At 46.5% G+C, this 14,095-nt stretch overlaps 1 protein-coding gene across 1 annotated transcript; it reads left to right on the plus strand.

The window, feature by feature from the left end:
• The first annotated feature begins 4,267 nt into the window (after positions 1-4,267).
• prkaa1 (protein kinase, AMP-activated, alpha 1 catalytic subunit) lies at positions 4,268-13,127 on the plus strand. Its single transcript, XM_084686926.1, has 9 exons — positions 4,268-4,514; positions 5,883-6,024; positions 7,095-7,188; positions 7,334-7,478; positions 7,875-7,962; positions 8,279-8,507; positions 8,820-9,335; positions 10,612-10,738; positions 11,031-13,127. The coding sequence occupies exons 1-9, from the start codon at positions 4,418-4,420 to the stop codon at positions 11,324-11,326; spliced, it is 1,734 nt and encodes a 577-aa protein (XP_084543052.1). The 5' UTR covers positions 4,268-4,417; the 3' UTR covers positions 11,327-13,127.
• The last annotated feature ends 968 nt before the right edge of the window (positions 13,128-14,095 follow it).

Below are 14,095 nucleotides of genomic sequence, written 5' to 3' on the forward strand. Positions count from 1 at the left end.
GTCCTGTTGCAACTGAACGGAGTGGTAGTCACCAGACGTACAGTACGCCTCGAAAGGAGTGGCCCCACCTTTTATACCCCCAGACATTGTGTCATGGTCGGTAACCGGGAAAGAGGCGAAGGCGCACGAGGAATTGGTCCTTGGACCATGCTCTTACAGTTGATGTCATCCGCAGCGAATAGAAAACTCCGAGAGCTGTTTGTAAACTGATGCATTTAAAATAGGAGATTAATTATAATTTAGCTCGTGTAAAACTGCGTATTTTAAGCCTAAACAAAAAAATGTTTAGGGGAGTTAATTAATTCGGAGCACATTATATATTTTGTGTGCTGGTGTGTTTTAGTGATTTATCATAGGCTATGGCTGCACGTCGTCGGTCCGCCTCCACAAGTTATGATGTTTTGAAGTGTGTTAATACAGGGATAACCAGGCACACTTCATAGAGAACAGGAGACTCGTGAAACACTTCAGTCGTAACATTATAAGAACAAAGCGATTTCACACGAAAGAATGCTCAAAAGGTTGGGGACATAAAAAAAGTTGCCTGGTACTTGAGAAGAAAGAAGATAACAGCACAGAACAAAAAGACGATAGAGCGACATCGATGTCGCCTATTGAGACACTGTTTTAAAAGGGAAATGCTTGTTTCAACAAACAAGCAGTCGTCTCGTGGTGACAATACCGTACAGCACAATCTATATTTTTGCTATGCTATGACCGCCATGTTACTCACATTCCACATGCTATAGTAGCTATAAAAGCCAGGAAAACATTTCTGTACGTCACACACTATTTTAGCTAAGATTGGGGCGTTTATGTGAAATGTTTCTTTTTTATGACTACTACATTTTATTGAGAGGTCCATTCTACCATCAAATAGTCCACAACATTCCCTTCAAGGGACTGGATCTGACCAGAGGGGTTTTAGTCCACTACAGTGTTCCCCTTATATAAATATTTCCGGGGTGTGGGGTGGGGGTGGGGTGCTCCATGTGCGAGACTTGATCATGTGTCGCCAAAGACACTGGTCTGTGATGATACAGCGCATCAAAGATTCATCACAACACAGCTGGGAAAGAATGAAGACATTAAATATGCAACAGCTGTCACTGTCAGTCAGTCTCACACTGAGAATGACAGACTGGGGGAGGTTGAGGAGAAGGGACTGGGTGGGCAGACAGTAATAAGTTAAGTGCAACCTAATTGGTCTAGAAGTGACTCGCTGCTCTTCGCGAACCATGCCATCATGAACACGTTGGGGGAGATGGAGGATGCTAAAGTTTGGGTGCTTGGGGCTTCTTTTGGAACAGTTTCTGCCTCCTCCAGGCCAGTAACTTTGGAAAGACCCTTGGTTCCCCCTCAGCCTGCCACCCACCCCAGTCACACAAACATTTATCAGAGCAACAGTGCAAAGAACAGGATGTGCAGCAGGACTGATGAAGCGTCAGCAATGTCCAAGGAATATTTGAACAGACTAAAAATGTTCCATGTGTAAATTAGTAATAATATCTATCTAGATATTTTGTTTGTTGTTTTACTTAGGTAAAATACTGATTGGGGATAGTTTGTCTATACTGTATAATATTTGGCAATACACCATAGTGTATACCATATACAAAACAATCTCAGAATGTGGTTAAACGTTGAGTTTTTTTTTCATATTCAAATATGGATTTATGATTGACAGGACCGTATGTAATGGGGCTGGAATGACATCTGACATCAGTCGGGTCGTTTCCATGGTTTCTTAGTGAGGAGGTCGCCATCTGTCCTGACCTGGCATGGGGTCGGAGATTAAGTCTTCATTGCCATGGCGCCAGGGAGAGAAGGCTTTAGGGTAATAGTCTTTCCTGTCTGGATCCCTCTCCCAGCTGTGAATGATGGTTGTCTGTGATGGACGTGTGAAGAGGGGCAAGTCCTATTGTGTACCAGTCTCTGGAGGGGTAGAGAGAGGGGAAAGGAGCCCTGTGTTTGTATCAGTTCAAGAGCTCATATGACAGCCAGTCAAACAGATTAGCCACTTTTCATTGTGACACTTCCTTAAAACAGGAAACTAATATTGTGGAACAACACAATACAGATTGAGTGGATCCATAGCGATATTATTGAGATTAGATTCATTGTTGGTTCATTGTTGCAAATCTTTTGGTGAACTAGCTCTAGGTCTTAGCGGGTTTGTGATTCTTTCCCTCATCCATATTCATTTACTTTGAGGCCAATGTGGCTGTAACAATGTTTGCAAATTATTGTATAAACGATTGTAATGGCATGACTTGATTGTAATGAGTAAGTTGTGAGGATATTCCCATGGTGTTGAATGCCAACAGCCTTCTTTCTCCCAGAAGAGCCACACCGCACAATGGATCATTGCTTGTGGTATGACCTACTTTAAGAGGCATGGCAGCAATGTGTGCGTGTGTGTGTATGTGTGCATGTGTGTTTCAAACAAGGAGGGGGGCAATTATCCCAAAATAACTCCCTAATACTGCTTGACTTGCTGTTCAAATGAACTTATCCGCGATTCTGCACAATGTACTGTATATAACAGTTTCTCTTTTCAAAAGCCTAATGTAAATGTTCCGTAGGCAGGGAGACATCACTGAGGTGTTACAAAATGATCCCGTAAAGGGGGAACTGTGTTTAGGCAGCTGGGTGTTCAAAGTGGATCAGGATATCTAGACTCATGCTGGATGAGTAGGCATGGGCCCCAGTACTGGAGCTTCAATTCTTTAACCCCCCTCTCTCTCCCTCTTTCCTGGCACCTCCCTGGCCATTCCCAGGGCCTGTCTGTGCCCCACTGAGCTGACACCACTGATGTGTCACCCAAGCATCGGGGGTGGAGGGTGTGTGTGTGTGTGTTCCATCTATGTAGAGTCTGAGTTTCTGTGTGTGGATGTAGACACGGGGAGGCTTGCTCCAGGACTGTGCGGTTCACAGCAGTGACTGAGGGCAATAGAGAGCAGCTATTTGAAAGAAATACATGCACAAACACGTTTCCTTAAACCCTCAGCTGCATCACCTGACTTACATGGGTGAATAAGTCACAGGAGTACCCGTGTCCCTCCACCTGCGAGACCTTCACTAGCTACATCCAGTCGGACCAACACTGTCAGGCTGGGTCAGTCATACCATGAGTCATGCAGACACCCGGCAATGCCTGCTGTGTAGTGTGTGTAGTTCCCTTGTGTGTGTCTATTTCTGTGTGTTTGTGTGTGAGAGAGAGAGAACTGTTGCTACCCCTGCTGAACCAACTGTTTTGTCTACTGCCCTCGTGGCTTTGCCTATAGAGGGGACACAGTTTTAGTGGACTGGGTATGCTGGGTTGGTGGTTGACTGACTGACTGACTGACTGGCTGGTTGACTGACTGGTCTGGTGTCTGCATGGTATCTGAGAAACCTTCCTATAATATTTAGGAAGAACAGAAGCTCTGTTGAAAAAAAAAAGCTTCCTTGCAGTCAATACAACCTACGGAGCACTACGGCCCTCACTTTGCTTAAGTGATATCCAGCAGAGGAAGAGAGAGACAGGGAGAGAGAGAGATGAGGGAGGGGGGTAATGGCTTTTTGGGCAGAACCCCAGGAGTTGTCAGCTCTGATTGAATGTGGTCGAGCTGAACCCCTGAGCTTGTGACTGCTTTCTCATGCATGAAAATCCTACTGTACATGACCTTATATGACTCTCTCATGATACACAATTAACTCTAATAATCAATGACAGTTGCAAATTAACTTTGCGAGGTTTGGATTGGAGGATGGATGTTGATAAATGATATTGAGATCAGTTAAATACTATATAGACAAAAGAAATGTGGGGAGATGGAAAGTATTTACCAATAATCAGGCTGCTAGCGCCATCTTGTGGCAGGTAGACAAGTTTGGCACTATGCTCCGGAGACAGATTCCAATTGTTTTTCTATTTAGCCTTTCCTGCATGTGTACAATGTATTAACAAGTTTATTGTCAAAGGGCTGTTTTCAGAACGTTTTTTCAATCTAGCATTGAAAAATTGTAGAATTGGAGCAGGGTGTGAAGTGTATGTTTTATTAATGACTGTAGACTATTTTATGTGTGGGCCTCGATGTTATTCCCATAGTGTTGCAGCTAACATTTTGGTTTGTGGTGCATTAGGCTATAGCTAATTGAATGTACGCCACATAATAGAGACATACCATTTACAAGTATGCAACAAATATATAAGTTGTATTTTTTACCTTAAAATATAATGTAGAAAATAATTGAATAATAACTCAATGTAATTTATTTTTTAATAACAAAACAAGTTATTCTCTGACTTAAGTGTTGTGCCACCCGGAACTGCTTATTTCGTTTTGCGTCCCTCCCAGTTTCTCTCGCAGCCAAGTCAGACCCGTCTGCCCGCAGCAGCCAGCTAGCTTCTCAGCAAGGCCACTGCTGGAAGATGGCGACGGATAAACAGAAACATGAAGGTAGAGTGAAGATTGGACATTATATTCTTGGAGACACACTTGGAGTGGGGACGTTCGGAAAAGTTAAAGGTACGTGTGATGGTCTTCTATCGTGTTCACTGGCGAAGGAGGGTGTGTGGAAATGATAAGCAAGCTAGCCTACCCGTGCAACACTTGTTGGTCAGTTTGCTAGAACGGCCCCGTGTATTTACTGGAAATGATGTAGATTTATGTTGAAAATGTATGTATGTACATAACTTACTCTCCCACTCCCACTCCGTTACACTCCGCCATTAATTTAGGGTGCATATTTTCTTGTTGATAAGCTGCAATCTATCTAGGGATTCCTCAAACTAAAGCTAGTATTTCAGTGGCATGGCAAGTTTCCCATCCAGTGAATAGTCTGGCTCGTGGAAGCTGATGTCGAAGCTAGCCCAAGGGCTAGATAGAAGAGCTAAAAACGGGTGGTCAGCAACATCCACTTGTTGTTATACTGTCATCACGGAAGAGATGAGCTTGTTAGCTAGCAATAACCACTAAGTTAGTTCTCAGTCATATCTATTCAAGTAGTTGCAGCATATTTCCGTTGAAGGCAGATATGTTTCTGTATGAGAAAAGAACGCAGTTCAGGTGTGTGTGCGTAAATATATGTTGTTTTGTTAACCTGTCTTAGTGTTGTAGCTAGAGCTAGCTATGCTTGGTTGATTTACGTTTCCCTCGGTTGCAATGTGATTATAACTTAACTAGTTTAATGCCTAGTAGTACTTAGTTAGTACTAAAGTTTGGCTACAAACCAATGCAAGGCCAGTTTAACTTAACATGCCGTTCAGTGTTTTTCAGAGATTTATCTTAAACCACCAATGAATAACTCCTTAATGCTTATTTCATCAGGCCCCTTTCCGGCCAAGTTGTTCAAAAATGCAGAGCCTGTTGGGCAATTTACTCAATGAGTCACTACGTGCTAGTTGACTGGTTGCTGGGTTAATACTCCACCGGGTCAGCACAACCGCTCGATCAATATGAGCTGTTTGCCTTTCTGTGTCAGTCAATCTCATCTACCTGCTTTTCACTGTCCTTGTCTATTCGGCCAGTGTTGTTGTTTACGATCTAAGGCCTCATGATGAGTGTGTCTCAAGGGCCGTCGCAGAGAGTTGGTATGAAACACAGCCCTTCAGACAGATCAAGTTGTAGACTATTGGAAATGGCTGGGTGGGGTTGGACTTTCTTTTGAACTGATACATTTCAAATATTTGACCCTAGACTGTTTCCTAATTCCTGCCCCCAAAGGCTATTTCTAACTCCCCCCCCCCCCCCCCCCAGGCAATGTTTTCCAACTACCCCCCCCCCCCCCCAACCCCCTCATACACACACACACGCACAGACAGACCCACGAACTAACGTCCTAACCTCACCCCCTCGTCTCCCTCTCTCTGTCTCTCTCTCTCCCTCTCCCTGTAGTGGGCCAGCATGAGCTGACCAAGCACCAAGTGGCAGTGAAGATCCTGAACAGGCAGAAGATCCGCAGTTTGGACGTGGTGGGCAAGATCCGCCGGGAGATCCAGAACCTGAAGCTTTTCAGGCATCCCCACATCATTAAGCTGTAAGTCCCAGATTACACGCCTGTCTCACAGTAGACTAATCCCCCCCCCCCCCCGCGCGCGCAGTCCCACCCACCCATCTTTTTCTAGGTTTCCATGTGTTGTTTTAGAGTGCAGAGTACATATGTATTTTTTTTTATCTCCACTCACTCCATGCCCGCTTCCCTTTGTCTCTATCCATCTCTCTCTTTTACATCTGTCTGTTTGACAACCCCTCTATTGGTCAGACAGGTGCTTTGTATCCGGCTTATGTTTTAGCTAGAGCTAGACTGTTGTTATTTTGTTGTCACAGTACATGATATGATGGGAACTCTGAAAGAATCCGTTATCATCAGATAACTTCCCGCATGTAGGAAAGCTTTCCCCGATTGGCTGCTGCGGTTACCCAAATTGTCCCTGATTGGTTGTGAGGTCTTTGGAGGGGGGGGGGGGGGCACTCACTTCCTGGGGTGTGGTCTCCTGGGACCTAACCAGAATGTTTCCATTTGATGTTCCCTGTTAAGCTCATCCTCTCGAGCTACAAGAAACATATCTAAAGGAATCTCTGTCGTTCCTCTCCCCAAACCCTAACCCAGGGTTATCCTTCCCTGTGTGTGAAGTCCTGTTCCCTGTGGCCTATAAAAATAGTTTTGCTACTGCTCAACTCTGCCAAGTGGTTGCGCTCTCTGGGATCCCATTTGTGCGCACACGCTATACTCGTTCATCTGTTGACATATACACAGCATGTTCAATCAAGTAACGCAATGTCGGTGTGGTGCTGTTGTTGTTTTTGAGACGGTTTGCGTCGCAGTCGCGTTGTCGCTAATGTGTTCCAGGCCTGACCCTTTAGCAACGTGTTCGATGCCGTTCGTTACAGCTCAGTTAAGTGTCGACTGTCAATGCGACTGTAGTTTGAACTGTTGATCATTTCCAAAGCCGTCCCTATCTCAACAATGACTTACGTGGTCAACAATAGAAACGAGCCTGCGGACTTTGACCATTCTCGTCTGGTCCCAACACAGACCCCCGTGTTTCCACAGGAGCTAACGTGTCTGTGAGGGACTGACTCGGTAGCGTCTGTGTGTTGCCTCAGGTACCAGGTGATCAGCACCCCCACAGACATCTTCATGGTGATGGAGTATGTCTCCGGAGGAGAGCTCTTTGACTACATCTGCAAAAACGGAAAGGTAATCCCAACCCCAGCCGGGTCTCCTGGGGCCTCCAGTGTTGCTCCAGACACTCACACGTTCCGTATGGATGTGTGTGTGAACCCTGCTGTGTGTGTGTGTGTGTGTCCTTGATGCGTGTGTGTTTTTTTTCCGCGGGGGACAGCTGGAGGAGAAGGAGAGCCGCCGTCTGTTCCAGCAGATCATCTCGGCGGTGGACTACTGCCACAGACACATGGTGGTCCACAGAGACCTCAAGCCTGAGAACGTGCTGCTGGACGCTCAGATGAATGCCAAAATCGCGGACTTCGGTGAGTCCCACGCCCGCATTCCTGCCGGGCTCAGCCGAAACACACGCTCGAGCCCTGATCAGGCGCACAGAGTCCCCTACTTGGCTTGACCCAGCCATGCTCACCCCGATGTCACACAGCTGAACACCACCATAGGGAGAGCCAGAGGTCAGTCTGTCAAGGAGCAGAGGCCCTGAGGGGAGGCGAGAAGGAGAGGAGGGGGGGGGGGGAAGAGAGAGGGGGAGGGGGAGAGAGAGGGAAGGGGGGGGGGGGACAGCAAGCAGAGCACAGGCTTCTAGCATACAGGGAGTCAGTCCAGTCTGCTGAGAAGGGAAATCTCCATATCTAATTCACTTACCCCGCTCACAAGCACACAGCCCACGGCTCCAGTCTAACTGTCTGCGCTCCTGGCTTTAGGGCTGTCCAACATGATGTCAGACGGAGAGTTCTTGCGGACGAGTTGTGGATCGCCAAACTACGCCGCCCCTGAGGTCATCTCCGGAAGGTACTGAGTAACCACATCCACGTACTACAACATTTGGAACGTCTAATGTGGTTCGTTTGAGTGTATTTCTGCCCATTACGTGGCTTTGCCGCTGTCCGAGAAAGCGCCATTAAATACTACAGTCATCCTGTGATCCTGTCGCTTGGCAGACGCTCTCATCTAAAAGTGACGTACATGGTGGGATTTGAACCATTTGACCTCCTTAATCTTCAGTCAGATGCTACACCTGTTATGCGCTGGAGTCGGTGCTATGTGAGCTATGTACACATCCAAAGAGAGAGAGTGTGTGTGTGTGTGTGTTTGTGTCGTCCCCAAGGCTCTACGCCGGCCCCGAGGTGGACATCTGGAGCAGCGGGGTGATCCTGTACGCTCTGCTGTGCGGCACGCTGCCCTTCGACGACGACCACGTGCCCACGCTCTTCAAGAAGATCTGCGACGGGATCTTCTTCACGCCGCAGTACCTCAACCCCGCCGTGATCAGCCTGCTCAAGCACATGCTGCAGGTGGACCCCATGAAGAGAGCCACCATCAAAGAGATCCGGCAAGTTCTCTGAAACCTGATGCATGCTTTTTTCACAATGTATGCTTCATGTCTTTGGCTGCTTGCAATGTTTGAGACTACCTCGTTGTTATGATCAGTGACCTATGCTCTTTTGTAAAGCTCTCTCTTGGAAATCGCTTTGGATAAAAGCGTCTGCTAAATGCATAAATGTAATTGCTCTCTTTTGTCGATGGGTCGTCTCGTGTGCCTCGGTGCGGACAACTTCCAGGGTCCGAGCCAATTAGACGGCCCACAAACAATTGTTGACACCCGACTACCAGCTGACTTTCCCGTCTTCATACCCTTCCCCAGGGAGGACCAGTGGTTCAAAGAGGACCTTCCCAAGTACCTGTTCCCAGAGGACCCCTCCTACAGCAACAACATGATCGACGACGAGGCCCTGAAGGAGGTGTGCGAGAAGTTCGAGTGCTCCGAGGAGGAGGTGCTGACCTGCCTCTACAGCCGCAACCACCAGGACCCGCTGGCGGTGGCCTACCACCTCATCATCGACAACCGCCGCATCATGAGCGAAGCCAAGGACTTCTACCTGGCCTCCAGCCCGCCGGACTCCTTCCTGGACGACCAGCACCTCAGCGCGTCCTCCGCCTCCGCCGCCGGCGTCAAGCCCCACCCCGAGCGGGTGGCGCCCTTCCTGGTGGCGGAGACCCAGCCCCGGCCCCGGCACACGCTGGACGAGCTGAACCCCCAGAAGTCGAAGCACCAGGGGGTGAGGAGGGCCAAGTGGCACCTGGGGATCCGGAGTCAGAGCAGACCCAACGACATCATGTCGGAGGTGTGCCGCGCCATGAAGCAGCTGGACTACGAGTGGAAGGTGAGGGGGACGGGAGGGGAGGAGGGGGCAGGTAGACAAGGAGAGGGCCGGGGGCAAGTGAGGAGAGGCAGAGAAACGGATCAGAGCGCATCGGGGGGTTTTCAGGCTCTGACCCTTAGCTTCCGACAGCGGGCGAGTCACGAGACGGAGAGTTCATGTGTTGGAGGGGGTCCCTTCGCCCTGCCCTTCCCTTCCTCTATCGGAACCTGGGTCTCCTGATTAACACTGGAGAGACCCTGCTGACGAAGCACAGCTTCCCCACTGCATTATTTGACGTAACCCCTCGGCGGCGCCCGCAGGGTGGATTTTCTTTCATTCTTTTTTTCTTTTCTCCTCTCTCTGTTGTGTTTTTTTTTTTTACCCGACCGCTTCTTAAGGAATGTTGTTTCTTTACTCAGAAGCTATTTTCAGTACTGTAAGTATACAGCCTCTTATCAGCTGCAGTGGCAGTGAACTTGCGTGAGAGTGATAAAGCAGTTCCTGTTTAGACGTTTGCTGATAAATGGCAACTGTTGGTGGTTCGATCTCGCAATGGGCACCGGGTAGTAAAACTGATACCGTGCCTCAGTTCAGATTAAGTTCTCAAATAAGAGCTCTTTCCTGTAAAAGGATTTCTTTGAGCTAAACTTCAGAGCGGTCACTTGACAGTCTGCCGTGTGCTCAATAGTGAACAGCTGGAAAAATGCCTTCTCACCGTTTTTCGTGACCCGCCACACTGTTCCAATTACTTATTTAACCCATTTCTAATGCCAAGGAAAACAACATGGAACGAAAGAAAAGAATGTTCACAAAACGTTTGACATGATCCACAACTGATCGCTATCCTTGACCAGTCATGTCCTTGTTGATGAGTCCAGCCAGCTCCACCTGTGTTTGAGAAGTAGCTAATGAAGCGTTGATCAACACAGCATGGTTCATGGGGCAAGAAGCCAATTTCTGTTTACGTTAAATGAGGCAGCTAGATGTACAATGCTCATAGCCAGGCACTGGGCTATAGAATAGAATTCCTTTATTGTCATGACAACATAACTGATAGATTAATACATTCAGTTTGAAACCAGATTGATTGAAAAGGCTGAGTATCTAAATATAATTTGCACAGTAATTTGCTCAGCATGTGTATCCTACCTGGCATAACGAGGCCACCAGCCCTTAATACTAAACGCTAGGAAGCCATTTACTTTACTTTTAGAGAGCCAACACTTTCCTTCCCAAATCAGGGCAGTCAACTGATTTTTAAGAGAACGTGCCCTAACTCTTCTGTGACGCTTGGCAGGTGGCAAACCCATATTACCTGCGCGTGCGGAGGAAGAACCCAGTCACGGGGATGCAAACCAAGATGAGCCTGCAGCTCTACCAGGTGGACAGCAGGACATACCTTCTCGACTTCCGTAGCATCGACGGTGGGTAGCTAGCTAGCTTCATTACAACCAGCACATGCCACTGCTGCACCAAATTCCTCCTTACAGGGTTTATATGCAAGGCATTTTCGTTTCTTGACTTCCATTTCTATCTTAAATATGTCATCCAACTGAACGTCTCTCTCTTGTTCTGTCATTCACTCTGTCATTCTGTCTCACTCTCTCTCTGCCATTCACCCTCACTCTCTCTCTCTGCCATTCACCCTCACTCTCTCTCTCTGCCATTCACTCCGTCACCAACTGAGGCCAACACTCCTCCTCTTGTGTCCTCCAGACGACATGTTCGAGACTAAATCGGGCACGGCCACGCCCCATCGCTCAGGCTCCGTGGGGAACTACCGCACAACCCTTAAGAACGATGCCGAGGTGGCCGAGGCCAAGGGAGACGGTGCCTCCGCCCCCGTGCCTGCCGCCAGCGCGGCCAAACCCTCCGAGGGCTCGCTGGCGTCCTCGCTCACCTCGTCCGTGGACTCCGCTGGGGGCGACGGCGCCGTGTACCCCCGCCCGGGCAGCCACACCATAGAGTTCTTTGAGATGTGCGCCAATCTCATCAAGCTACTTGCACGATAGCTACTAGCAGCAGCAATCAATCCGCTGGCCTTCTTTTCTTCTTCTTCTTCTTCTTCTTCTTCTTTTCTCCCTCCTCCTGTCTGAGTGTCCTTTATAAGCAATAAGCATGCAACCAATTCATGGCTCAAGTCGTCCTTCTCTAGGTGAGGATGTGCTGGTGGTTCCATGGCACTGATGCAAGTTTGCATCCCCCCCCCTCTCTCAACCCCCCCCCCCCCCCTCCCCAATAGATGGAGGGGGGGGGGCAAACAGGATGGGGAATTCTAAGGTGAGGGTTAGGTATGAACCCAGGTGAGCAACTATTACCAAGCCACTTTATTGCCATGACAGGATATCATTCTAAGAGATGGTTAAGTTTTCCATTATCAACATTATTAGAAATCACCATACTCCTCCTACCCCAGCTGATCAGGACCCATATATAGTATGTCTTGAGTGATACACTGAAGTAGCTGTACTGTAGTCAGTGCACATTGCTGTATTTTTGTCCAGTACAGGGGGGGAAAAGCAAGTTTTCACCTGCAGGGAGAAGAAGGGAGCCAGGGGGAGAGAGCCAGGGGGAGAGGAAGGGGGCCACAGATCGGCTAGGTGGGTTTATGAGGGCCGGTGAGGTGGTGGAGGTGGGAAGCAGGAAGCACTTTTGCACCGTTTTTCTTTTATTTCCCGCTGCTCTGTTGTTCTCTGAGACGGAGGAACCTGTGCAGATCTCAGCGGTGGGACTGTGCCGGCTGGAACGAGGGTGCCATGCCAGCTGTGCCCTCTGGACTCTGAGGAAGTGCAATGACCCAGTGTCTTTCTCTTTTGTCAGGCAAAAAAAAAAAAGGAGTACTTCATCAGAATTATGTTTTGCTGTTGGTTATTTTGTGAATTTCATTGAGTTTTGAAAGTCTAGATTTTCATGATTTTGTCATTGTTGTAAAAAAAAAAATGTCTGTTTGGATTTGTCTGTCCCCTACATTTTATATATAAAGAATAAAAAAAATGCATTACGATATATTTATCAGTGCTTTAAGTGGGGAACATAATTATATTGAAATAGGATTTTTGACTGAAAGATGCGTTTGTCTTGGATCAGTATATTGCTCGGTGGCATTTTATTCATTTTGCTTTAGCTTTCATTTTAATCACTGTTATTTAGGTGCCCTTCAATGCCTGTCTTCAAAACCCCAATGCAATTCAAAACAGGAATGAGATCAACAGTTGGCACATTCACAGCACCGTGAACCAAGATATAAAAAGTTGACAATGGTCTTGTTTTTATGTTTCTTGGCCGTTTTGAAAACTTCACTGATTAGGTTTCTGTGGAACATGTAAACTAGGAATTTTACTAAGTGGCAGGCCTTTGTCCTATATTCAAACAAGGTATATCATGAGGGAAGTCCCTGATCAAATCTCATACACATTGGCCCATGACAGCAAAATGGAAGCCCCTTTTACTGAAATCCAGCTCAACTTTGGCTCCCAGTAGGTTAAAAGCTGTAATCCAAGGGTAACATTATGACATCTGTGACTCCTCTTCTATGTACTGCTTGGTATTATTGAACAATCCATCTGAAGACACATAAGGGTTTAGGACCGATTTGAAAAAGATGATTTGTAGCAGGGACATGCAGTGCATGGACTATGTGTTACTATTATTACATTTCCGGTTACCTTGACTTCTGTTTGACCATATCCCCTGACGTTGATATTTGCTTAAACCTTAAAGAAAGGCCTGTGGGCCCTTGAAGGAATTGTATTTTTCTATTGATGAAAGGATGGGTTTTGTTTTGCTTAATGTCAATAAACCCATCGGGACAAATCTGTTTTTTTGAGTCTTAATGTCTCTTGTCATTTGGTTGGCTGCCTTATCATAAACAGTACTGTTGATCCGTTTTATATTGAAGAAATTAGATCATTGTCTGCCCCTCAGTAAGCTTTAGCTTTTGCCCTGGTTTCTTTGTTTGGACCTTATGTTTTTGAACCATCAACCGTTTTTGTGTCTTGAAAGGATAGGTGCACGATATGATTCCAAATTGTCCTTATGACAACGCAAGAATTGTTTGGAAAAGGTGTGTGTGTGTTTGTGTGAAACTTGTACCCTCTTTTAATGGCTTATTTTGTGAATCATTTTTCCATATGAGTGGGAGTGTGCAGAGTGGGGACTTTTCAGGAGAATTATGTAATTGTATATTGTCTTAACTGCTTTAAAGAAACGTTTTATTTTTTATTTCTTTTGTTAAGGGACCCTTCTAGAATGACCAATGTAACTTTCAATGGACAGTGTTTGAAATAAATCATTTATACACACAACTGCCTAATAAACCGCTAAATTGCACAAATGTTCATGTTGCTCTGTCTTGTTATGATATATTTGTGAGTCTAGTTTCCAGGTTTGGGAAAGCAGAGAATGTTTTGACATCAGCACTTGGTGCTTTGATATTAGTCCCTTGATGCAGACTTTCAGATTTAGCCAATTGACTTTGCTATCCCTTAAGACATTCTTTATGGGTTGTGTTAGTACAATTACTGACAGTAAAATATTACCTTTTATTTATAGATGCCTTTCAAGACACTCAAGGACACCTTGCTTACAGCATAAAAACATGGATAGCATACAAAACAATACAAATCAAACATACAGATCAAGGAATAAGATCAATAAAAGCTATTTAAAACAAATACATTTTAATTTGAGTTTTAAACTCGGAATTATAATCAAACTAGCGGATTGGCTATACAATGGTAAAGACTTCCAGAATTTGGGCGCTGCACAACTAAAAGCCCTGA

Source organism: Hypomesus nipponensis, chromosome 22 (genome assembly GCF_054491055.1).
Source record: "Hypomesus nipponensis isolate SF chromosome 22, ASM5449105v1, whole genome shotgun sequence".
Taxonomy (NCBI): domain Eukaryota; kingdom Metazoa; phylum Chordata; class Actinopteri; order Osmeriformes; family Osmeridae; genus Hypomesus; species Hypomesus nipponensis.